Below are 27423 nucleotides of genomic sequence, written 5' to 3'. Positions count from 1 at the left end.
GAAAACAAGTACTGACCTATTGCATTCACAGTCCCCACAGCTACTATACACAATTCTTAATATTGCAAGTTCATTCTTTGCTTTCTCAACAGAAATACCTATGTAATTATTCCACATATGAGTTATATTGGATCAGAAAATCAACTAACATGGGATTCAGCAGGGCTAAGAATTACACAGGCTGTTTAATTAGCTTAATATTTAAAAGAAACTTTTGTTGTAAAAAAAAAAAAAGTGCAATAAAGTTCTTTGTATACAAGCAAATCAGCAACTTTTTTAATGTGCAGCTGAAGGGCTGTGGACATTGGAAATTAGAAACAGTCATTCCATGAGGAAAAAAAAGCTGCATGACATAGTGTTAAAGCAAACGTGAATTTCCTTTTCATGTGTGTGTAAATCGGAATTAAGTAGAGAAAGAAGGAAAAGAGTAAACAAAGACTTTTTAAAACAAACCAGAGACATTAGACACAGTACAAAAACGGGCCACACCCACCCCTTTTGCCAGCTGTAATTTTACTGCAATTAGTGCAGCCATATCAATGTACTTCGACGGAGTATAATATTGCCTAAATATATTCAAATTCTAAACAATATTGCCTTAAAGTTGTTTCTTTTTCATCGTTAATATTCATGTATGTGGTATACTTTGCTGCTGTCTGGATGGTAGATGGATCAGCTATGGGAAACATTTACTACTGTATCAAGGGCTTACTGCCTCTAGTAACCCTATTAACTCTAAGTGTTTAGAGGAACACATCTGTAATTAGCATTATAAATAATTGCCAACTACATTTTTGTTCTAGGATGCACAGAAAAGTTGATTTGAAACTAATTTCAATCCAGCAATATTTTTTCTCTTTTTTTCTGCAGTTCAGAGATACAGATGGAAGAACGGTCATCACTCAGAAATGAACGGCAACCTCTTTATAAATTATTTTCCAGGTCATTTCACTGAGTGTTTTGCAGGTATTTCATTTCATTCCTTGACAACTGACCCAAAACTTTGAGCTGGGTTACTTGGGAGATAGGCATTGTTGTTGGTGTCCTTGGGTAAAAAATAGAGCTATTTTTCCAGCCTGTAATTCTTCCTTATATACAAGTGAAGACGCCCTCTCAGCTCTCACCCTTTTTCTTTACAATGGCATTTTGGCCTTATTACTTGCTAGGATCAGAAGCAAAACATCCATATCCTTATAAATTAGAAATTGTTTAATAAGAATGAGCTTGAACAAATTTTTATTATAATGAAAGGATTACAGTGCATGATAGCATTAATATTTAGGAAAAATTAAACAAAATTGCTTTTTATCTGCTGCAAACTATGTTAAATATTTAATATGCCACATTATAGGGGCACCATTTCAACAAAGGGTATGACAACCTTTGTGTTATGAACCTTCATTTCGGTGGTTCAAACTTCGTTGGAAAACCTCTGAAAACTAAATCTAACATTATGTGCAGGTTTTCTAGGCAGTTAGAGCTGAGACAGGCTTCCAAACCTGTGCAGAAGGTCTATAGCAGAAAGTCATGCAAGCAGTAGGTCTAAAGAGGCTGTCTCTTGTGGGCTCTACTGACCCAAAACGTGGTTTATTTAGAAAGGAGCACAGAGTTTAATTGTTCTGAAGCTTATGGGAAGCCTTTTTGTTGCTTTATTTGGAGTGTCTGCGTATGTTTTCAGACAGTTTTAAAACACAAAAAAAGGCAGCCATGCAAGTATTCTGAGATGATAGAAGGGTCATTTTTTCCATAAACTTGTGGCAGATAACTTCTATATAAATATTGTGAGAGGCAAATTCTAGTTCTCAGATTAGAATAAGTGAACATAAATATTCCTTTACAACCAACAAAAAGGTGTACTAAATCCTGCTAGGAGCAGTAATATGCTTCTGAAACAAAGCAAAATATTTTCTGCACTCTGATGGCCTGGAAAATTTCAAGCTTTCTCTAGGAGTTTAAAAAAATACATCTCAGAAAAAAATCAAAATAAGTAAATACCCAAAACCAAGTTGGACCTGCTTACAGCCCAGCTATATATTCAATGAAATTTTAAAGTAATAATGTAACAGTATAATGCAGTAAATTTGGTAGGAGATTTTTGTTGCTTTCAGATCACTGAACTGTGAAACAAACAAAATGAAAAAATTCTGAGTTTCTCTAAAGCTGATCCTTACAATGACCTTGAAAAAAAATATCTATTATCCTTTGCCTTTATCTCTCCTCCTGTAAAATGCGATAATAAACACTAGTTAAGCTTTGTATTTCTATCTTGGGATGGGACTTGGAGCAGAAGACAATGCAATATAACTACCACAGTCGACCTGACTGAATTCCTGAAATCAGCCTTCTCACACTCTATGTCCCACAAGAACCCAAGCAGAATTACCCTAACTGTTCAAAACCTGTCAAGGTCTCATTAGTTACTTTTAAAGCCCTCCTTCTACCTCAGCTGACTTTTATTTTATCCACCCAAGGCAACTGTTTTCATCTGTATACATGCCCTAGGCAGCTATTAGCTATTTGACTGGGGAACACTTCCAGAGATTCAACCCTGTTGTGCAATCCAAGTGCGGTACCATCATTGGGAGCAGCAGTCGGGTTTTCTCCTTCCTTTATTTCTTATAGAAGTTTTCTTTACTGAATGGATTTTCTCCCTTTGCAATTAAAAACTTTACAATTAGCTTATTATTATTGAGCAACTGAAAACATGACTTCAACTTCTGAATGTTGCTGAATTTTCATGTCTGTAATATACTGTACTTGTTTTCAAGGCACAGTTTTCTGAAGTTCATATCTCACATTCAAGGAAATACAACATAAAAAAGGAAGAGGAGAGAAGTCGTCAAACAGCGTCAAATATGCAGCAGTCATTATTAGTTTCCAGATTTGCTGACTCTGGCCTGCCTAGCCACATTTAGACTTGCCACAAAAATTTAAGACACATTTATATTTCACCATTTTCCAGTTTTATAGAATGCAAAGAAGTGACTAATTGACTATCATTTGAAAAACACAGCTGTTTAGTTTAAAACCAAGATGGAAGATATCCAGCACAGCCTTGCAGAAAGTAGAGGTAAGAAATGAAAAATGGGTACTGTTCAATAACTCTAGAGGTTTGAGTCTCATTTCCCACTAGTACAGTAAAAAGATACTATATTTTAATACTTTTGAAGCTTGACTTCAATAACTGTATTTTGTTACTAAGTGCCAGAGGGGTTTGTGACATTTTAGATTTTTAATAATTTAAAATGGGGGGGGGGGTTGTCATTGTTTTTTGGGGGTTGTGTTGGGGTTATTTTTTTTATCTGTAATTAAAGGTGAATCTTAAAAAAGATATTCCAATAAGTAGCTTTTATTGGGGCATTAGTGACCATTAACTTCTCATGCATTGGCTCATGCTGTCAGACAGGATGTATTAGTGATACTTGTAAATGTCTGTGAAAATATACACCACTTGCGTGTGTGCTATAGAGTATCTCAGCTTCACTTACCAGAAGGTTTTCTGAACATTAATCCACATTTCTGGTGGCTTCAAGAGAAAGAGCTTTTATTAATTACATGTTAAATTAAAGCTATAAACAGCCTTTATTTATGTTAGCACAAGATACTGTCAGTGGCTATATATCTTTATTTCATTGCACTGTGCTTTCAAAGAACTAAAATCTTTAAAAGAAACTCTAATAACAAGTTTGGTTTGAACCTAAAATTATGTACCAACTTCTGAAACAAAAAGTAAAAACCTTCTGTTTCAACTCTAGAGTACTAAGATGCTAGATTGTGCTGACAACATGTATTTGGAGGGCAGAAACTTTACACGCATGAAATCCCTCCTTCAAAAAAGGCAAGCCAAAACTTAAACAAAAATACAACAAAAGAGTAAGTCTTTTGAAATGCGCCCATGCCATTTTCACTGCCATCGCTCTCCTTCCCACAGGTACAGGCTGCTTTGAGTGTCTTGATGGTTTGGTAGAGAATGGCTTTCCTTACCTGCAGAATTTCAGGGAAAACCACACAGTGGCAGTACTGTGAATGTAAATGCTATGCTGTATTGTGCAGCGAGATAAGAGTCTTAAGAACTAAAATAAACTGTAACCAAGCATGGGAAACTCAAGTTCACTGTTACTTTATATAGAAGACATCCTGGTCTCTATTGCTTTAACAGTGGAAGAAAAACATGCAGTCAACGTGCAATTTATTTCCCTCTGTAATTTTAGTACCCAGAGGACTCAGACACAGAGTTAGTCACACATTTCATTCCAGGCTACTATTTTCTCTCAATTTTTATCCACTCTTCCATTTCCTCTATTCAGATATGTTTTTGAAGCGCAGCCTTTTAGCATAAACTTGGAATTCTTTGCCAAAATAAAAGGAAAAGAAAACAAGCTGAAGGAGCATCCCCCACACAAACATATACACGCGCACACCCCCCCAGACATTTATGATTCATCTAGGTTATTGGCTTCTATACTTTCATAGTACACAGATACAAGTTGATGAGCATTAGAAATTACAAATCAAGAATGCTCTGTTCATTTTCACTGTGCTGTGAGACTCTTGTCAAAGAATACAGCCACACAGATCAGAGATTCTAAATTCTGATGTACAGGTATCTCCTCCCATCGCTGCAAGGAGAAATACTTTAAAGTAAGTCTGAAATAAGAACTCCCAGTACATCCCAGTTACAGAAATAGAAAAGCATAACTCTGACTCCTACATGCTGCTTTAAGACATCTTGAATATTGACATGCACTCTACCCTTTGCACCCGGCTTCTTTATCAGCAGACCTGCGGTTTAGTGTTCCCTTTCAGACTGATGTACAAATGTCCACATCCAAGCTCAATTATAGAAATAATGGCAAGAAAGCAGAGTTACATCTGTCAAATACTTTCAAAAGAAAAGCTGCTCATGTTTTCTTCTGTGTAACTGATGCCTCATACTTTTTCTCTCCTTCTTTCTGTGCTCTAAGACACTCAGTTTGCAACTGCACAACAATGGAAATTTCCTCCAGGTGGTCGTTCTCAGTATATCATTAAAGGCCAAGATTGCATGTAATTTACTGGTTTTAAAGCCTATGAGCTTTTCAGACGGAAATGTAACAGTTAACCACACGTGCTCGAGGACTGTGACATACAACACTACAACACCAACCCTTTTTTATTTATACAGAAAAATGTGTTTATATCCATGACCCTTTTTCCTTCCTTTTAAAACAAGTATCAGACTTTTGCCTGCAAGGGTAAACACCCAGTGAATCCAAATGTTTCCTTCCCTGATTACCTTGGCTTTCTTTCCTTTTAGCTACAGAAGTTGCTCCTGAAAGTAAAGCCCTTCTGACTGCACCGGCACTTTTCCCCTTGCTGAGTCATTCCTCAAGTTCACATAGCCCAGATAAGCCAACCACTTTTGCACCACAGTCCACCAGCTGCATCCCCAGGATAGTGACAGTCCCTGAAGAGAGCCCAGGGAATTATGTTTAATAAAAAAAACTACACACAAACATACATATGCTGCATGACTCCCCTTCAGTGACTGAATGACATTTAAAAGACAACCATAAGAGCATTAAACTATCCAGGAGAGTAGCAGATGGGGAAGAGTTCTTTTCCTTATCAAAGCTAAATTATTATATCACTGCTGGTCTCAAAGCTGTGAGGTGCTGGTGCTTTTTAACTACACTGACAGAAATATTAGGAGAGGTTTTTATCAAATATTAAAAGGCACGGTAAATTATTTTAACTTGGATATTCCTCAGTTTCTTTCTATGGTGATTCTATCCTTTTAAGTTGAATCTCTTTTTATCTTGAGCTGCAGTAGCCTTTCCTATAAATTTGCTGAAGGGTATCACACATTTCCAATAAACTCCTTTGCAAAATTCTTTATAGAATGAATAGAGTATTTTTTACAACAGCGCCTGAAAAAGGCTGAACAATAGTAAAGTCTTTAAAGAAAAAGCAAACACAAACACCATTTTCTTCCTCGATCTCAGTAGCAATTCTCAATTTTGGAAGTTACTGATTTTGCCATTCAAAATCATTTCACTGTTAGTCCAGCTACCCAGTGCAATTTCTTAATAACTTTACAACTAATCCCTAAGAAAAAATCTAACTTTCGAGCTGCTGATATACTTTCTTTTCATTACTGTGTTTCTTATGACATGATTCTCTCAACCATACTGTTTGTGGGCAGATAGCACTGGAGGGACACCCATAACTTGCTTTAACGCCTACAGGCAACTCCAAAGGGACATGGGAAAGGCGGTACACCCTGGCAAATCATGGAATCCCTTGTCACCAGCACCCACTGTTTTCTCTCTGGGCTTAGAAGCACTGAGGAGGGTGGCTGTGCAAAAGCACAGAAGGAAAAAAATAAGAGAACAAAGCGGCAGTATTGTTCATAGCTGAGCCTGAGCAGCACAAGGATCACAGCACACAGTCAGAACCTAAGGGAAGGTGGCCCCTGGAGGTGGGGACAGCCCCACCACAGCCAGACCATGGCACAGGGCACCTCACTTCAGTCCAGCTGAAATGCATATTTTATGGGTTTTTCATAATTGTTTTTAATAATTGCCACACACCCTTCACCATTAAAAGATAAAATCAGGAAAATATTTTGTGTGTTATTGGGGTTTAGAAGCTAAAAAAGACCCTTACCAGCCAATACAAGCAGAGACTGATCTCTCACCTTAGAGCCTCCCATCTGTTGTGTAGAGGCCAGACAGGCACAAGCATCATTTTTTATTATTTTTTTTTTTAGGTACCTGCACACCTGTAGCAAATATAAGGCCCTGAGGATGCACACCTGCACTTCAGCTGCACAGCTCACCTGCAGTCCATCTGCATAACCATGGCAAATAAGTCCCAGACCTGGGGACTCCATTACAGGTACTGGAGAGACTCTCCAGCCTGGCTGCCCAATGTTTTGAGACACTGGACAGATAAATACTAGCCATGAATTCAACCAACAGATCTTTTAAGCAGCAGAGAGGATGTGTGCAGAGAAACCTGAATATCTGAGAGCAGTAATAAGGCGCTGCATTGTTCAAACCTATACTAATGGTTCACAGTTTACAAAGGGATGATATTTCAGCCAAGAACTAGTACCACCCAGCCCCCTCACACAGCACAGCCCTTCCCCTCCCCAGCACCACTTTTATTTGTCAGAGGTAGGGACCTGTCAGTAAAGCCACTGGCTTTCCACTAGGCACCTAGAGCCTCACCTTTCCATCACCCAAAGCATCTGACAGCCAGTTATCCTTGTGCTGCCTGCACAGTATTAGACAGAAAGATTGGAATTAGTATTTGCTGCCAAAAAATATTGGATACATTCTAGTCACACTAGGAGAGCTCTTACTAGGTTTTCAATCTCAGAGATGCTTAATATAGTGAAGAAGGAAGACAAAGTTTCACTTTCAAGGTAGAATTCAATAATCCTACATGAAGCAGTTTAAAAAACAAACTTTAGCCACTGCCTTAGCATCTAGAAGTGCAAGAAAGATCTTATCTCTATTCTATTATAATTAAATTTTAATTCTTTCAGACAAGTCACATATCATACAGAAGTTAATTCATAACTTAACCCCAGTAATCACAGCATAAAAATTAGGTTTTTATGTTTCAGGTTTATATACAACTGTTGAATCCCATGAGGTAAAGTTCAAGATACAGCACCTATTATTTTAACGTTCTGTTCCTGCATTATCACCTGCCATACTTATTTACTGCTTATTTTCTTTACAATTCTCAATTTCCACAGTACAGTAAAATGTTTTTGTCTTCTGTTTTATGTTCTATTGAAAGAAGAATTGAACTCATTGCTTTGGCTTTTACCATGGCACTTCAAATATAAAGCAGGTGCCTGATAACTGTCTCACTTTTATCAGAAGTTCACAATGAGTAGTTCCCATTACCTTTTGCTCTGCCCTGAATGTTGTTTCTTCACAGAAAATGAATGAAAAAAGTTGTTGTTAATGGTTCAAACAAACATTTACAAATATTAGGCTGGATATTTCAGCCCTAACTTTACTTAGAATTGCATTTCTGATATATTGCACAGCCGATGCTGTTATGTCATACATAAATTTAAACAGTACTATGTACTTTTTAAATTGTATGTTGAAAGATCTTTAAAGTTGCAAGGCTAAGTGAAGGAAAGCCAAAATTCAACCTGTGCTGTGTCCTGGTGCATTCTGAATTCTATTATGTCATAGGTTATTACATCTTGTTAAATTCAACTTGTCTAGCACTCTTCAGACCTTTAAAACATTCTTAAAGAGATGTTGCATTTTCTGATTACAGTTTTTGGCTCTTATTTGTGTAGTCTTGTGCTAACAGTCTGATTTTCAAGTACATTTCTTGGTGACACTCAGCTTTGTCTGTGTAGGGCTCTTACTACTAAGTACTTACTGCTGATAAATGCCATTCTTAACAGAGGTGATTTTCATTCTGCTTCGCTCCATTAGTTCAAAGTACAAAATTGCAATGAAAAGCTGCAATGTCCTACTACTGCAATGGTAGTTTGACTCTGCTTTGAGTTCAGTGCTGCCCATATTTATTATCTACCTACAGAATCATTTGGGGGGAAAGGGCCTCAATTTTATATACTTTTTTTAAAAACCTGCCAAGGTTAGGGACCCAGTTCTGTGAACACTTTTCATGCAATCAGTTCCACCAAATGCCCATCACCTGGGAGAACAGAATGACCTATTTCATGATGGGATGCAATGCACAGTGCTGGTCATACTTTGCAGCCATTATACTCACTACCACGTGCTGCAGTGGGAAACCCCTGGCAATTTAAAATGACTGAATTGTAGAAACCCCCCTGGCTGCAAATTTCATTGTGTTTTGCACTGGTGATGGGGGAAATACTGTCTGGCAGCTTCACTTTTTTTTAAGATTTTTAATTTCTCATCAGCACCCCAGTAATTAAGTATTTATAGATGAGAAAAAAGCACCTAGCAGGAATAGACCCATTTGTTTCCTATGTGCTTCAAACCTTTCATGAATAAAGTAGTACCAAGGGTAACCTTTCATGAATACAACCTTAGGGATCACAGAGTGCCCTCAATCAATGCAGGGAACTCATGTTGACAGAGTATATGGGAAACAGATTGAGGTATTAAAGCACATAGCCTCTGGTGTTTTAGATGTAAATACTATAACCATCAAATATTTAGACTCTTATGTAAGCAGTATGTCATTTTTTTAAACAGTAACTGCTCTGAATAAATCTTTAAGGAAGGAATTTTCAGAAGTGCTCAGTATTGGCCTAACTTTGCTCTTACCAAAATCAATCATAAAATTTTCACAACTTTGGAAAAGGACTTTCTCTGTTTATACATTTCCACAGCACTAAGCACAATAAGTCTTGATCCTGGCTGGGACCTTCTGACTCTGCTGTAATCTAAATAAATTGATTTATAGGAGATCAGGCAGATAAATGATGAGGAAACACTACATACATATAAAATAGCTAGGGCTTTTAAATGATGGCTTAGCAGTCCTTTGGAGCTTCTTCATTATTTTCTCTTTGAATCCTAACATTCATTTGCCTTCATTTAAATTAAATTTACTTATTATTTTTCCCCAAAATAATTCTATGCATCTTCAATTTCCAGTAAAGCATCAATAGTGACTAAAATCTATCTTTCTTTCTTGCCACAAACTATTACCATTTAGTTTGCACAATAAACACGTTAGTTTTGGGATCTGATTCATACTTTGTATCAGCTGAATATAACCTCTCCTCTATTTGCACAAAAGCTGTTGCTGATAAGAATGATATGTAACCTACTCTATATTCCCAGGAATAACTACATTTGCTGGACTGGGAAAGGGGAAGAGAATGCCTTTTTTCATGGGTTTGTAGAGTGGTTAGGTCTGTTTCTTTTGTTATTTCACAAGATTCACACAAACATTAATTTACCCAGGGACTGACTTCAGAGTCAGTTATTTTACTTTCATATACATGCCAACCTCAAACCTGTCTAAAAACATCTTATTTCCTTCCAAAGAGCTACAGTAAGAGCAAGGCAAAACTACTCCTGCTTATCCCTCAATGTGGAATTTTAAAAGGTCAACACTGCAATGTCTTTTTCCCTATTTACTCCAAATAAAATGTTACAAGTTATTGAAATGGAGGCTGTAGTTCCACAGACAATTGTCTAGGCACTTTTCTAGCAGCTGCTATCCTCATTCACTCACCCCTGCTCCAGCCACTTATTCCCACCTCCATCACTGCTCCTCCAGTTGGACACATACACCTCGTTTTGGATCTATGTGATGAACCAGACCAAGACTAAATTCTCTTTATCTTCCTTGAAAGCTTACTTTTACCCTGGGCCAGCTCCCAGTCTGGTGATCCCACACACGGTTGTACTAGTACAAGGGAGGGAGCAGCTCTGAGGAGCCAGATCTGCATCAACACACACCTGTGCCATGGGAAATATTTCTGAACTTCCAAAAGCATTCGCACCAGATCCTTCAGAAAAGCAAGAACAAGCACACATTACATTATAAAACTGGCAAAGGAACAAACTTCAGAGAGTAGCCAAAGTTGTAAAATAGGCTAAATAAGGAATCAGGTAATGATAACGGCTTTTTCATCTTCTTTACCTAAATTCAGGTGATGCTATCACTAACTCTAGCAATATAGATTTTGTAGTAAGCAATTCTAGTCTTTCAGATTAGCAAGCTATATATATATAGTGCTTTATTCTCAAACTGTTTCACCACAAATGACAGCTCGTTTCACAAACAGCTTATCTTATGGCTAAAGATATATAAATACATACTAAAAATGCTGCTGAAAGTCTCTGAATGTATAATGCAGCCTGGTAGACATGGTAGTGATTGTAACACTGCATTGTAGACACAAATGTTAAAGAAACTTGGCAAGAATCAACACATTTTAGCTACTCAAAATTCAGATTTTCTCAGTCTTGTCCCCTTCTGATGAATGGAACATATGGAAGTATTGTTCATAAAACTTGCATTGCTTTTCTTGATGTCTACCAAAATTCCTCATCATGACAATATTTACCAAGATACATATAGATTCAAATTTGAATTAATTACCTAGAAGTTTTTCTGTACTCCCAGGTTTACTGGAAAAGAAAAACATCTCAGAAGCAATGTGTTGTGAGTATTTAACAGTACATGTTATAGCAACAGAGGTACTGGAGTGCTTGCTGGGGAAGGCAGCTATCCAGTTAAAAGCCATCAATGCTGAGTGAGATAAAAGACAGGGAAGAAAGTAGCTGCTTTGCCAAGAAGCAGTTTGAAATCTGACATTATAAACAAAACACTTGTAAATCTATACATAAATCCTCTCTCATATGCTGAAGGCTCCACAATATTTAAGCTACCAATATTACTTACAAACAAACAATTCCTGAAATACAGCATCACAACTACAGAACAGCCTTTAACCTTGTGTTCATCCACTCAGGAACCATGTTATTTATTATCCTTTATCCCTTAATTATGGGGACTTCACCTACTGCTCTCTGCTCATTTGAAATGCAGAATAAAATACAGTGGATGTCTGAAGACTTAACAGGTGTCAAACAGATATTTGCCAGCTACTGCTACTATTCTACTGGGAGGAGTTGCTGTTCTATAAATACTAATTAGAGTTTTGCACATGATCTTGCTGAAATACCTAAGGTGATGAGTGGCCAGTTGTTACTTTTAAAAGATTAGCACAATTTGAAAAACTAATGTCCCCAATGAGGAAATGCTCACACTGAATAATCAAGAGTTATAGCTGTTCTCTACCCAAAGGGAATATTTGCTCACTTCATCATTTGGAAAATCTGCTGCCTCTCGAACAACTCACTCTTCTATTTCACTTTGAGAAACTTGTAAAACTTCATGCAATCAATATAATAATACCGTATATGCACTTAAATGGCCTTCCACTGCTACGCCTCTGTGCTGGTCTTGGCTGGGATAGAGTTAATTTTCTTCACAGTGGCTAGTATGGGCTGCGTTTTGGATTTGTGCTGGAAACAGTGTTGATAACACAGGGATGTTTCAGTTACTGCTGAGCAGGGCTTGCACAGAGTCAAGGCCTTTTCTGCTTCTCACCCCACCCCACCAGCGAGTGGCTGGGGCTGCACAAGAAGCTGGGAGGGGACACAGCCGGGACAGCTGCCCCCAACTGACCCAAGGGATATCCCACACCATGTGAGATCATGCACAGCATATAGAGCTGGGGGAAGAAGGAAGTGGGGGGTCATTCGGAGTGATGGCGTTTGCCTTCCCAAGTAACCTTTACGCATGATGGAGCCCTGCTTTCCTGGAGATGGCTGAACACCTGCCTGCCCATGGGAAGGAGAGAATTAATTCCTCGTTCTGCTCTGCTTGCATGTGCAGCTTTTGCTTTACCTATTAAACTCTCTTCATCTCAACCTAGAAGTTTTCTCACCTTTACTCTTCTGATTCCTCCATCCCACTGTGGGGAGAGAGCGAGCAGCTGTGTGGGGCTGAGTTGCTGGCTGGGGTCAAACCACAACAGCCCACATGGAAGGCTTTATGCTTACCTTCCAAGGACAGCTTTTAGTGTGAAATCATGATTAAGAAACTGCAACAAAATTATGTTGCACTTAAACGAAGAAGCAGAGAAAAAGAAGATTACAGTGAAAAGTGCATCAGCATAGCAAAAATTTAATTTCCTCAAATCCATCTCACCTCAAATTTTTCATCTCCACAAATGAGACAAATAAAAAAGACCCAGTTAAAACAGAACAGGTATCTATTATAGCAATTGAGTTTTTTAATATTTGTAGTTGTCATTATTTAGAAAAAACACCCATTCTCTAAAATCTTTGTGTAATACTTCTGAAGAACCAGCTAATTTTAAGCAAAATGATAAGGGATCAGACGCAGCACATTCCACTGGCTTAAAATAAAATCTTGAGTTGCATCTTGTCCAGTTTGCTATGAAGTGCAACTGATGTAACATGGTGTGACACAATGCTGCATTTCTACGTATGAGCTGTGATTCATTGCAGTGAAATTTGACTGATGCAACTGACACAACCCCATACTATTTACTGTCAACATAGCGTGTCCACAAAAAATGCACAAAAAATGGGTAGAGGGACTCAGAACTTAACCTACTTAGTTCTTTTTTATTTTGCTTTATCCTTCTGGGAAAGAATATTCAGTAAATCTATCACCATATATGGGGAAAACAGATATTTTAATCAGAATTTTTTTTCTTTTTTTTTTTTATATTTTCTTCGGAAAGAAATCTGTTTTTTCCTTATTCTTCAGCATACTGCTTCCTCTTTTTAAGTAGCTCATTATTGGAAATGTTTGGCCTTACTTCAAAAGAGAAGAATATGTCAACACCAGAACATCTGTGTCCACATAGAGTGCTTTGATGACAGTGATACACTCCATTTACATCAGTAACACTGAGCTGAACCTTGATGCTGACTGCATTTAAAGATCTTACCCCACAGGGCAAGAGAATACAGGTCAAAAATGTTGATCTGTTTGACACACTCTCTATTTCAAGAGCAGTTGGCAGTGATTTGTTCCAGAGTCAAGAATCAAACTCACAAAACGTTGCAAAGCTCGGAGCCATGTTTGCGTAACCACATTCAAAACCACCATTAAAATTCATCATCTCTGGAGGCCAATCTACTTTTGATATGCAGGATTTTGTGAGCAATATGGTCAAATTCTATCCTAAATACAGTGGGAACTTCCTCATTTAAATCAAGAGGGCATAACTCAGAATATCTGTTATTAAGAGGAGTAATGTACCTATATCTCTCAAATGTGAGAAGAATAGACACTTTACCACCCTAAAACTCAAACCTGATTGTATTTAAAAAAAAAAAAAAAGAGTGAAATAGTTAGGTGTGACACAGCATTGCTCCTATCAGTGAGGCCAGAGGAAGTTGGGAGAATTTCAGTATGGATCACATATTGAAAGAGCAGGCACAGTGTGGCAAAGGCAGGCAGACACAAAAATGTTGAGCTCTTCAAATATTTAGTACAGAAGAGTTCAGAGATGAAAGACTGAGCTCTGCTACAGAATATTTGCAGACCTTGGTTTCTGGTAATCTTCCTTTTAACTTGATTTTAGAACCTTTAATGTTTCTTGAACATTTTTGTAATTAATATATCATTTTCTGATTTAATTACATCATACCCACTAACCAGCTATGCTGACTTAAATCTTAATATAAGGTAGAGAGTTCAATAGTCTCCTTCCACACTTCTAAATCCTGAGTACCCTCATGGAAACCTCAGCACTTTTGCAGTATCGCATGACTCATATTTCTTACTAGGCTAATATAAACAAAGCATCAAACAGGATCAAATCGATGCAGCTGGATATTGCCCTGTTCATGTTCAAGGACTGTATGCTGCGTTAGCAAGTGCAAGTACTAGTAAATCCTATTTCAGCAAACAGAGAAACAGAAAATTTTGTTTACAGGTTTCACTAGAATGCCATGGAAACAGATACAGAGGTAATTGTAAAAGGCATAATCCAAATGAAAGATGGCTCTAAGAAAAAGCATATATCCAAAAATAATGTATGTGTTTTCCCACTTGGAAAACACATACATAACTCCTGTTAACATCAAGACAGAAAATTATGCTAAGTAGACCCCAATATCACTAAGGCCTCTGATAATAGTATGAATTAATGTGCAGCTTTAAAGTACAGAAAGATGTTTTCATACACAGACTATTAGAAAAAATAAAAATACCTTAATAATGGTCTTTTTAAAGAAAAAAAAATACAGTTAGAATTTCTGAAGCAGACTAAAGTATGGTAGTAGCCCTGTACAAGGAAGCTGCTCAGCACCTGCTGCCTACACTGTGCCTGGCTCCAGGCAATGTTATTCATTCCTCACTTTCATGGGAGCAAAATATATCCCCTAAAAATATAAACCACAAAAATAAATAGATCTCTGGGGAAATGGAAGAGAAATATGTTTTAAAAATAGCAAAGGAGCCTATATGTTCTAGAAAAAGCCCATTTTGCATTGTTTTGTAAGATTTACACTTTAATTTGAAACCAAAGTAAGGCATAAAATTTGTATGAAAGCAATATCTGATTTATAGATAAACTTAACCCACAGAATACTTAGCTGCAAATACCAGACCCCAGTGAGAGAACGAAAAGGTTTTGAAAGATGATTAAAGCATGTTTGGTAAATGTGGCCCTGAAATGTCCCAGAAGATTTTTCTGAAGTTAAACAGTAAACACAACTAACATGACTTTTGGTACAAAACCACTAAACACAATGGATTTTTTAAATTAATTTTCAATATTATTACATGTTCATATTGAGCTGGAATTGACTCCATCCACTAACCGTATTGTGAGACAGCTCTTCTGTCCATATGACTTTACTGTCTGGATAAAAAAAATCAAATAGCCAATCTGTTGGTCATATGAAGATGAAGCCATACAATAACAATGATCTTATAACCACCAAAAGTTAACACCTTGTGGGTGGAAATTTTGTGACAGTTGAAGTATTTAAGAAAGATATATTTATAAGGCTCAGGTAATGCACAGGTTGATCACATGTATTATTAATTAACCAATAAAAATATGCAGCTGTAAAGGCTTACAAGAATACATTACTGTACACACCTAACCTAAGGTGTACCTGAGCCATAAGGTCTTTGCTACAAGAAAGTGCCAAGTAAAACACTTTTATCTCATTAAGCAAGTCTTTGAAAGGATAACTTACCATTTTGGTCTGCTTGTGGATTTCACCATTGGAGCCATCCCATCTCTATAGAGGCTTTTGGTTTTACTGAAGTTGACAACATTGAAAATTACTCTCTGGGGAAGAAAAAAAAAAAAAGAAAAAAAAGAGGTCAGGTATAAATTATGAAGGTGTTTATATGCATATTGCATATACCAGCTGCACAAAAATATACCGAGAAAATATATGGAATAGATGTGTATCTTATGAATTATTGTTACTCAGATCTCAAAAAATGGATCCCCTGTCTGTTCCAAGTATTTCAATAGCCCATATTGGTTTACACTCAGTGATACACATGGAATGTATGTTTTGAATTCAGTATGCTGATTTTTCAGTAGGTACTCTAGCCATACAAAGAAGTAGGTTACTCAGATCTGAAAACAGAAAAGCAAGTCCAGTTTGCTGCAGTTAGTGTTAGAGAGGTTGGTGGAAAGCTGGGAGACAGGGTAGCAGTCCAATGAAAACTTTCCAACTGCTTCATCTCTTAAAGCCTTTTAGTTGCTTTTTCAACCTGTTTAGGCCTCATACAGCAGCAGGAAAAAATAAAGATTTCTGCTTTTCTTTCCCCAAAGGAAGGAACATTTTTCTTCAATTTCCTTGGCAAAAGGAATAATTTTCCTCTGCAAAATCTGTACAGGATATCTACACAGTAGAAATTGCGCTTAGCCATCATTTGAATATGATAGAGAAGAGTCCAACTTTGATCTTAGTTTACACTAATAACTTTGGGAAAACTGTAGCTGATATTTAACGGTTCAAAGTAAGAGCAAAATCTAGATCTTTGCTGGTAATGGACTGATACTGAAAGTAAATTCATACTGGGGGAAGAAAAGAGAAAACAGACAAAAACCTTTTTCCTTACCATCTGTCTGCTGTAAGTCATTTTATGCAAAATTACTTATTCTGTTTCTGTTAAGAAAGTCTAGGTTGGATCTAGCTCATCTCATGTAGTAGATTTACATTTCAGGTGTTAAATCCAGTATACCTGGTTTCTCATACTTTTTTGACACCCAACATTAATGTACACAGAAAAACCAAAATATGCAGACTAAATTTCATAATAAGTCCCAGGATATATCATACATTCCATTTGTACATCTAAATTTCTTTTCAACAGGTATCAGAGAATAAAGACCACTAAAAATTGTATATGCCCCTAGGTATTCACATGTTTGGTTTTAGAACAAACTGTTGTAATGTTTACACCCTTAAATAACGGTTCATGAGAAGTCAGAGAATTAAAAGGCCACTGTTTGAAATCAAACAATTTTTACTAAAGCACTAAGATCAATTAAGCTTTCTTATGTAAAGTTTTGCAAAACCAAATCTGGCCTTTCCAGGCAGTCTGCTCAGACAACAGTGAGTTGTAACATTAAAGTGAAAGCAATCAGCAGCCGGAGCTGACACAGGAGCCAGGCACATTTACATTTATATGTGGGGCAGGTAGGAATCCAGGTAAACTATATAGCCCTAATTAAGTACCCCCGCACTCAAGAAAATTTAAGAAAGTTTTTTTTGAGGTGAGGTAGTGCTGAAGATTTTGTAAGTGGAAGCACAAGCTGCTCTGTATAAGAACTCTGCAAACTAGTCAAACAGAATCTAAGAATAACCTGTAGGTTTTACTGGAGCTGACTCAAAAAATTAGCAAGTTGAGAAAAACACTTTCTTAAATATGTTAATTCAATTTTGTACCAATGATAATGAGCAAATTACATATCCCTGTACATGAGTTTTCATGTATTTTGTCTATTTCAGCATTCTGAGATTTTCTAATGGTCTTGAGACGAGCTTACTTTTATAACTCTTGTTGAAAGCATGCACTTAATTTGTAAAATGTTATATTTGTAATTTTAAATATTTAGGATATTGCTTCTCTGATGAAATATCTGTCTTGGGAGGTCTCTAGTTTTTTTCCATCTTCTTATGTTTACAACACATGGCTTTAAGTTAGATAATGATATTTAGGTCTCTATATAGTACATGGTAGCATTTTCCTGTATTAGAATGCTGAGTTTCTCCTCTGTTACTCGACTGTTCATATTTGTAAAAACAAATTAAGTTGCAACAAATTGGTTTGTTAATCTTGATGTTTGCATGGAGTGAATGAAACAAACAAGATCTCCAAACCAATTGCCACTGTTGGAAAGAGAAAGTTGCTAATTTTGTTACATACTGACTCAGAGCAGACAGCTGGTAGAGAATGTTCTTATTCCAATCAAGCTTATTTTGTATAATGTGTTGGGCAAATGTACACAACTGGGTAAGCAACGTATATAAAAACAAAAATATGCAGCTCATTTAACAAAACACTGCAGATTATAACATTTCAACCACTCATGTTCACCACAGAGTAAGCAGTTAGCAATGCGTGCAGCTCTCCCAGCATGGTGTATAGTTAGATTGGCAGAACCAAAAATTTAACAGCACAGAACAGAACTTTATCAACATACACCACTGAAGTAATAAAGTACACAAACCGAAGCACTAAAATAAGCAGCTGAACTCAGTCAAGTGTTCCTGGTGATAGTTAAAGTAGTGCATGCAGCTCAGTCAGTGAAGTGTGTAAAAATGTAATGACTACAGCATACACACCTTAGCCAGAAAAATATGCAGCTTGCTCAATAAGGTATGCAAACATCTTTGAACTGAATGCTATAATAACAAGCCTGTGATACAGCAATCAAACATTTGCTGAACAAAGCTACTTTTTAGCCTAATTTTTGTCTATACTGACATTCTTTAACATACCAGTTACAAACTGCCAAGAGCAACAGGACTAGATATACATTATGTACATTAAAACACTCTTTCCTAAGAAAATTATCACCATTCTGTATGTTTTTATGAATTACAAAGATGTTCAATGGGTGGCATTTAATGAGCAATATAATTTAGCCACTCAGAGATAAAAAAGAAAAAAAACTAGCAACTTTTTTTTTAAAGAAGTGTCAAGTTAAGACACTAAAACTACATGAAATATACTTACAAATTCCCTTGAAATTGCTCTGGTCTCTAGAGCATCAATCCAGAGGAAAATGGCAGAAATCTTTACAATAAAAATACTTGTGTTCATTTAGGAGGGTATGAATACCACTAAAAGAAGGAATATTCAAACTGATGCCGTACCAAAAATGATAACTGTGTGATTTCCCTTCAGTTATGACATATTTTCAAATTACTGCATTATTCTGACAAACGGATCTGCATCTTCTGGGTAGGTGGAAGAGGCACAGTGCAGGAAAGCCCCTCCAGACCCCACCAAGTAAAACCATACCATGGGCGGGGTGGGGAGGTTGGGGGGGGCATCAGGATGCATTATGGCTTCACAGCATGAGGGAAGACAACTGCTGCAGTCTCCAGCTCCACATGGACTGCCAGACCCAAGACAGATGTTGGAGAATATGAGACAAGGCAGGTATGTTCTGCCAACTAAGAGAAGACAGACGACTTTGTCTTTCCATAACGTGTGTAGGAAGTATGCATTTGGACGTACCTTGCTCCTAAAACCACTGAGACAGAAATGTGATGAAAGGCTTGGTCCTGCCTTTAGCCTTAAAATTTACTGATTACTTTTGCTTTTCCCAATAGTCCTTTGCAAATATATTTCATGAATTAAAAATGTAATCACAGAATCAGGTGTTAGGAGACACTCAGTGGTTTTAGCATGAACAAGATAAATTTGAGTCTTGAACACAAGGGGAAAACATGGTTGAAATATGTCACACATTTTGTCTTATTACCAGAAGTTTGCAGTTTCCTGACTGGGGCTGGAAGGAGCTGGTAGGTTTTTTTGCAGGGCAAGCACACATCAGGATGGTTTTGGATTGGAGCTGAAGGCATTGAGTGTGGATGGTCATACTGGACATCATATTCCAACAGGTCTGTGTGAACACAGCGTGAACTGTGATCTCAAACATTCATTGTTCACCCACACTGTAGCAGGGTTTTCCATCTGAGCCTACCAACTGAAGCATGTATCCAACAGAAAAGTCTCGCCTTTGCCAAAGGTTAAGTGCTTTCCAGGATAAGGACATGCTAGGTCCCTTCAAAAAGACTGCCAGGTTTATTTTGCATGGTTTTCCCTAGCCGACTTCTCAGGAATAGCTGAGCTGCTTTGGGTGGCATTAAAAGAAAAAAACAAACAAACCAAAGACCACCACAAAATTCCACCTGAAGCAGACACCCAGCACAGAAAATTTTGTGTCAAATCATTACAAGTATGAGAAGTTATAACTGAAAATAGGGTTTGCAGTAGGAAGTGTCAGGCATTCTTAATACTTCTGTAACATACACATTAAATATTAACAATTACATAATATAATTAATAGTAATAGCGTAATAATATCAACTCAGTGGACAATGCTCCATGCTACAAGTATGACACAAACTTCACTATGAGCTGCCAAGGTACCTGGGGACCAATTGTTGAAGTCAGGAAGGAACAATTTCATCACTGAATGAGCCAAAATAAGAGAACTGGGCACTAAGTAGTAATACTAAGACCTTTCAGCTGAAATTAAGTCTGAGCTCTTATGCTCTGAATGAGCATTAAAGATCCAAAGTTCCTGGATATCATGGGGCTTTGCTTCACTTTCACTACTGACGTCTTGATTTCCTCTCCTGTTGATTCATTAGACATTACTGGGTTTTATGAATTTCTGAAACTTGCAGCTTTTTGTGAGCTGTGTTCTTGCCTTTGGCAAGAATGATGGTTATTTTTCCCTTCCTTCCCTCAACTTTTTTTTCATAAATAATTTCTCTTTCTTTTGTAAGTGTAAGTTTTCATCCCTCTAAAGACCAGATCTACTTTAAAATTGCATTCCATTAAAAAAAAAAAAAACAAAGAAAGGAAAATTAACTTCTCAAGCCAACCCCATAACTTGTGAGATTTTGAATCACCATTTCTGAATATGAGAAACTGGCAGTGTGAGATTGCTGCCTTCTAACAAAAAAAAAAAAAAAAAAAGAAGTGCTGCATTTCTGTATTTCTGTCAGAAGGTCTTTGGTATCTTTCCTGACAAAGCACCTTATACAAACCTATACAAAAATAAAATATACTGAAGGAACTTAAAAATAGAGAGGAAAAAAGCATCACCTGCAACTTTTATCAGTGCTGAAGAAAACAAATAATGTAACAGTCAGGTCTGTGCAAAATCCCTGATGAAAACTTACAAATTTCATTTTCCTGACCTTTTAAAATTTAAATCATTCATTACTGCTAACATTTTAAAATAACCCATACCTTCTTCCCTTTGTAAGAACACATGTCCTTTCAAATGGAAAGGTTTTTAATACTGATAGCATTTAGCCTTTTTCCTCTTTAGCAAAGGAGTTTTCAAAACCTACTGATGCTCAGGAGAGGAAAACAAATACTCACCTACTGAGGGAGGATGTTAGGGACCATCCAGAGCTCCACCAGACTCGCTAATCAGTTGCACCTGTGTCTTGTTAACTGGAAATTGTCAAGTCCTTACAAGGTAACAAAGTCTTAGGAAACTGATGCAGAAAATGGTCTACAGATTGTGAATTACAGGATCTCTTCCCTTGGTAGAGCTCATTATTTAGCTACTTAAAAGAGAGAAATGCTAAACTCTGGGATGATACAAAGAGCAACATTAAAATAAGACTCAATGGTTTTTAATACAGTAACATCTCTGATATACTGCTATGCTAGCTATAAAATGAGCTTAGCATTTAACATGGTATTTGTCTGTGTATTTCAGATATTCCTGGTGTTCATGATAGCCCAGCACCCATAAGCTGTATTAGCATTTTTCAGTTAACGGGGCATAACTCTATCTTAATGACAAAAGATACTTTTTAAAAATAATTACCAATCTAGGCATTTGCTGTGCTTATCTGTCCTTTCTGGCAGTTCTTTGCCTCCAAACTAATACGCTTAAGCACAGACCCACAGGAGACGTGACACCCGTGTAAGGCAGTGTTTCCCCTTTGGAATTTCACTGTCAACATCAGTGTTACTTCACTCAGGTCTAGGGCAGGTGGATACTGTGGAGAAGGCCATCTTCTAGCAGAAAGCTTTCAAAGGGATCTACAGAGGAATTGCTATTCCTTGTTTTGTGTCATGCTGTGGACTGGCTGCTAATTTGTCTTCTGCGCATGATCTGTTGGATTAGAACATTGTGAGGGCAAGAGTCACTCCAAGTTTTCCCATTCAACCTCACTTGGAAAAATGGCAGATTTATTATTGAACACCCTCCCCTGCCAACAGAAGTCACCTTTCTGTTAAAGTTTTTACTTTTCATCTGAAAATTTCATCTGAAAACTCAAAAATGTCCATTTAGGAAGCCAGCAGTGGTATAATTAGACCAACTCACATTCCTTGCACTCTCGGGCCAAAATCTCCACTAGAATTGCAAATCTCTCATAAGACTTTTGTTGTATTGTGTTGATTTATCAAAAAGAAAATCGCAAGGGTCCTGACAGGGCATATAACCAGGCTACAGAGGTATTTAAAACAAGGGTGAAGCTGAAAGATTCTTGCCAAACTTTTCCATTCCTCATAGCAAAGGGTCAAAATATTTGGAAAAAAAAAATGGCATCCTTATTTAATCAGCTCTGGAAAAAAAGGTACTTTTATCTTTTGTTTCCTACCTTTTCATATATATGCAGTGTTTGGCAGAAGATCCACTTCTAGTTACATTGCTAGAAAATTGCAGAGCTACAGGAGTACATGAGCAACTTTCTATTTTATATTTGACAGCATGTCTGAGCCCTTTTGGTCTTGTCGTTGACTCTCCATATACAGGGGTAATATTTTCAGGAATCAGCTGAAATATAGAATAAGGAACCTGCATGGTCTTTCACCGAGACTGTCTCAGCTAGGTAAATTATTTCCTAATATATCCCATGCCATGTTACAGCCATTGCCAGATGATATTTGAAGTACAGTCATGTATTATACTCTTTCTACATAATTACAGAAGCTATCCGTGTTTAGGTTCTATATTCTTTTCAATCAATATTATGGCTGCAGGTGGATAGTAACAGCTGGCTGTTCTGGAATGTGTTAGCAAAATTTGCTGATATCTTAGATTCCTCAAGAGGAAGCAGCTGAAAGACTTACTTTTTCCTTTTCCTAATAGAAATTATTTAGCCAGTAAAATTCTGTGAAGTTTGGTAGGATTTAAAATAGTAAGAATAATTACATAATCTTAGTGGTTCAAAAAGATAATGCTATTTACTAAATGTTTTCTGGCCCAAATCCTGTTTAGAGTATAGGGCCCACAGGAGGGATCTCAAAACAATGAGATCAATCTGGAAAAAGGAAAAATGGTCAGGAAAAATCACCACATCATGGTTATAGGGAATCATTGTAAAAGTAAAAATAAAAAAGTCTATGTTTATGAGCACTGGCATAAGGTGTGCCACTGAAGACCAGAGAATGAAGTGGCAAACAATAAGTTCACGTGGGAGTGTTCTGCTCACTCGTTCTTTCTTCTAAAGTCTCTTTTTCTGGGCCCTTCATAAAGTGCAACAGTCAGCCTATGATCCAGAATCAAAGCCTCTGTTACAACAAGAGATACACTTACCAACAAATTAGACATTTATTATGGACACCAAAGTGATGCACAGCCATAATTACTCAAGCTTAAAGCATGCAGGTGGAGTGCTGATAACTGACACTCTCACAGAAATACTGCAAGGCAGTAGGCGAGAGTGGCATTAACAATGAGAGTGTGGCAGTGATATCTGTATGGATCATGATTTTGCTCAACCCTTGAAAACACAGAAGGTAATAATCACAATTTAAATAGCATGCAAACACAAAGGCAGCAATCCATCTGATACCCAGGCTGGAAGATGAGAACGAAAAAGCCTTTTCAAGTGTAGGTCCTTGTGAGAAGTAAAGGGGAGATAAAGAAAGCCCTGTTAAGGGAGAGATTTGGATGAAGCTTTTCCACCAATTGTTTACTTTGGATTTTTGTAGCTGGCATTTTTCACAGTTAAAAGCTATTGTTTGTCTGGAGCTTGTGGGAAAAACCTGTGGGGGGAAAGGAGGAGATAACACATAGAAAGAAAGACAGGATATATGGGAGAACTCAAAACCAGCACCAATATATTTGCCTCAGTGTTCTCTGATGGGTTGCAAAAACAAAGACATTTTGATGTGTACAATCAGTAGTTATTGCTGCCAGTGGTCTTGGTTACGTTACTGGGATCATAGTATTGCAAACGTATGAAACATCTCTATTTACTTCTGCAGTAACTAAACACAGATGGGCTTTGTGTTTAGGTTAGTCACAGAGGTCCTTGGTTTTCTCTTTTTTTAAATTCAAGTGTTTTGGTTGCTCTTACAATGAAACCTTTGAACATTCGATATTCTTCCATGCAGGGATCTGAATAGTAATGGACTAAAGGTTTCCCCATATTGTGTAGTTCCTTTATATTTAGACAGAATTGGAATCGGATCCTTACTGGAGTAGCTGCAGTGCTGATGAAAAAAAACACCCAAAAAAGTTTTTTTGTGGAAAAATATATCCTATTTGTTATAGATTTGATTAAACTAAGGGATGTTGTTATAGCGTGTACTCTTTTGTTTTCTTTTGCCAAATTAATAATCCCTTCTATTTCTACTGCAGAGTTAAAATACTTTTTTTCTGCCTTTTCTAGCTGAACCCTTTTGCAATACTGCAACATTCACACAATTCGCCGATTTCTATAAGAAAATGTAATCAATATGTTAGGGTACATTGGAATCTTAACATTGACAACCAGTAGCTTGCGGTATTGATTTGAAAAAAACTGCTTATGATTTCTCTAGTACTTCAGCACTATTTCTTGTATTTTCAATTTTTACTACCTTGAAATCTACTCCAGGTGTCCAACTTATGTACTAACAGACTATTCAAAGTTTTGTGCTTCAAGAGAAACCCAGGGGTAAGTCGAAATAAATCTGATCTAGTTCCTGCTATTTTTGTGTACCTGTCTATTTGACATTTAGAATAAGATCTCAGAACTGTCTTAACCAACTGTAATAGTAAGGGATATATGAATTGTCCTCACAGCTTTGAAAATCCCATTCTGAAGCTGAAACGCTGAATGTTAGATCTAAATGATGATCTCTGCCTGTTTGCAAAGGTGATTCGCCATGTGTGAATAAATATTTTGGCAGTGTCATGAACAGAACAGCTAAACAAAAGAACTGGGAGGATTTCAATAGTGTCTTAAAGCAACGTGCCCTGTGCTGCATTTCTGTAACACAGGTGTCATTCCTCCCTGGCACTAACCCCCATCTCGAGGGGAAAAAACCCCAACAATGGTAATGCATCATTACTGGGGAATGCAGTGTAACTGCAGTCCAGTCAGTCAAGTCCTTTTGTTTTCAAATACCACAGGTAAAATTTACTGTCTTGTCCTGACTGAACTTTAAACGTGGTTATTTGTATTCAGAAAAGCTCTCAAACACATAAATATTTAGCCTCACTTTTAGTTGTTCCTAGAGAATTAAAGTTAAGCAAACATTCACACTTCCTTCCTGAATAAGGGTGGATTTCTGACTCAGGATTTAAGGCAGTCCAGCAATATGGGAAAAAGCTGATGGATTTGCCAAAATCCCATAGGCACAATTTAGCCTTAGCAATTGATCACTGTAGATTGGAAGTGACGTTTCTGCAGCTTTGGGACGCAGGAACATTTTTATTACAGTTACAGATCAACTTTAAGTGTAATATTGTTTTGTTAGTTTATGTAAATCAATCTGAAATGCTGTATGAATAAAAGTAATTTGAAAATGGATCTCTCATTTTTATTGGCTTTGAAGTACTGCATATACGGTACTTTGCTGAAACTATTATATTAAATTAAGTTATAAGGAACATTGCTCAGATACTGAGCAAGTCTCCACACAAATTCTGGTAATTTTTCACCAAAAGTGAGTCTCCAAAAAGATACAAATATGGTACAGTTCTGAACATCTTCTCTAAAGAAATCGTATCATATATGACCAAAGCCCCTTTCAATATCTTACAGATTTGATTTTACTTCAGCTTACTTCCAAATGATAGTGTAGAAATCTGCTTCAAAGGGCCCTCTTGGTAGAGAAAACATAATCTCTAAATGGTTGCTTATTCTTCTGCAAAGCAACAATAACTGCAGACTACAGCTGTGAGGCTACTACAAATGCTCTGTGCATTTTAACAGGTAAATTCTGCACTCTTCAACATGCCGATTTGATGGAATACTCAAAGGTGCTGAAAACCTTTCTGGGGAAATGTGAAAATTGATAACATTGCTTCATAACACAGTATTTTAATACAACATCTCAATATTAACCACAATACTGCAAAAGATATTTCACATTTTATGTTGTTCAATTTTTTCCTGTTGAAAAACATCATGAGGGTGTTTTTTAAACAATATGTAAATAGAATTCCTTTCAGATTTCCTAGAATTTTAAAAACATAACAGCAGAAGATACAGATTACTGGCAAAAAAATTTGCAACCCAAGATGTGAGACATTTCTCAGTTCCCTTACAAAGTAATTCCAGCTGATCATCTTTAGTTTTAGTGTATCATTTAAACTCTAAGCATACTTTCCCAAAACACTAATGCAGTTTGCACTTTTTTTTAACTGCAATGCATATGAAAAAGTCTGTCTTTGATTTTACTTAAATCTATAGTTATCACATCATGAACACTGGTCCACGAGCCAGCCTATAACCACGTACCACAAAGTCAAAAGTCTGCAGAAACTACTTTGGTGGCACAGCCTGGGGAGGAACACACATAATACAAGGGAGGCAGGAAAATATGAACGAAAAGTAGCGTATGCAGTGGCATGAGTAGGAAGTTTCCAATAAATAAATACTAATATGAGTGTTAAAAATAATGAGGAGTTTCACACAAAATTGGGACAGCACTTTGTCAACAAAATACAAATACCCATTACATGGCAGAATGCTCTTCTGTGCTCCTTACACACTTGACACTGAATTCAGCAGGAATTTTAGATATGCCAGGAATGAAGACAAGCTGTAAATGTGACTGTGAGAAATAAAATGGTGATTCAGATTTGGGGTGTCAGCTGCAAGAGGAGCACTCAGCATGTCTCAAGAAGGTAAAATACATGGATTAGCACTACCCTAGTTCTGGTTCATTAGGGATTTCCTTGGCATAAATCAAAGCAATCCAAATAGCATGCTCTCACCCCAGCTGCTAAGATCCCCAGAGTGGGAAACCTGAGTCATTTGCTCTCTGTGATACCACCAATTACAAACTTGTCCGCCAAGGGCTCCCCAAAATGGGGACCTTCTTTCCTCAGGTGACAATTACAGCACAACACACAGAACCTCTCCACACCACAAACTCAGACCGGTATCTGTAGAAAAATAATCTGTTCACATTAAGTAACACTTGTTTCGTTATGTATAAAGGCATTTTAAGAGTATTGTAAGTTTGTCTACTCCATGGCAAGTTTTATGAAACACTGACATAAAAATGTGACCAGGAAGATTTTTCCCTACTAAAAAATGCTCATCTTACAAAAATGTGTGGCAGTCAGGTACCCTCTTTTGGAGGGAAGAATTCCTTTTCTCAGATTGTTCCTCACAGCTCATATTTTAAGACCTTTTTTCCTTAAGTAATTGACTGAAAAAAAGCATGCCTATAGGATTAAAAAAAACCCCAGCTTTGCAGCATAGATTAAAATTT

At 37.0% G+C, this 27423-nt stretch overlaps 1 protein-coding gene across 1 annotated transcript in view; it reads right to left on the bottom strand.

The window, feature by feature from the left end:
• The window catches only part of AGBL4 (AGBL carboxypeptidase 4), a 984974-nt gene that overhangs the window by 718407 nt on the left and 239144 nt on the right, over positions 1-27423 (bottom strand). The window contains exon 4 of the mRNA XM_064455128.1: positions 15729-15823. Within this exon, the coding sequence (XP_064311198.1) occupies positions 15729-15823 (95 nt within the window). The remainder of the gene's footprint in view (positions 1-15728; positions 15824-27423) is intronic.

Source organism: Phalacrocorax carbo, chromosome 6 (assembly GCF_963921805.1).
Source record: "Phalacrocorax carbo chromosome 6, bPhaCar2.1, whole genome shotgun sequence".
Classification (NCBI taxonomy): Eukaryota; Metazoa; Chordata; class Aves; order Suliformes; family Phalacrocoracidae; genus Phalacrocorax; species Phalacrocorax carbo.
This window is presented reverse-complemented; position numbering and strand designations above follow the sequence as displayed.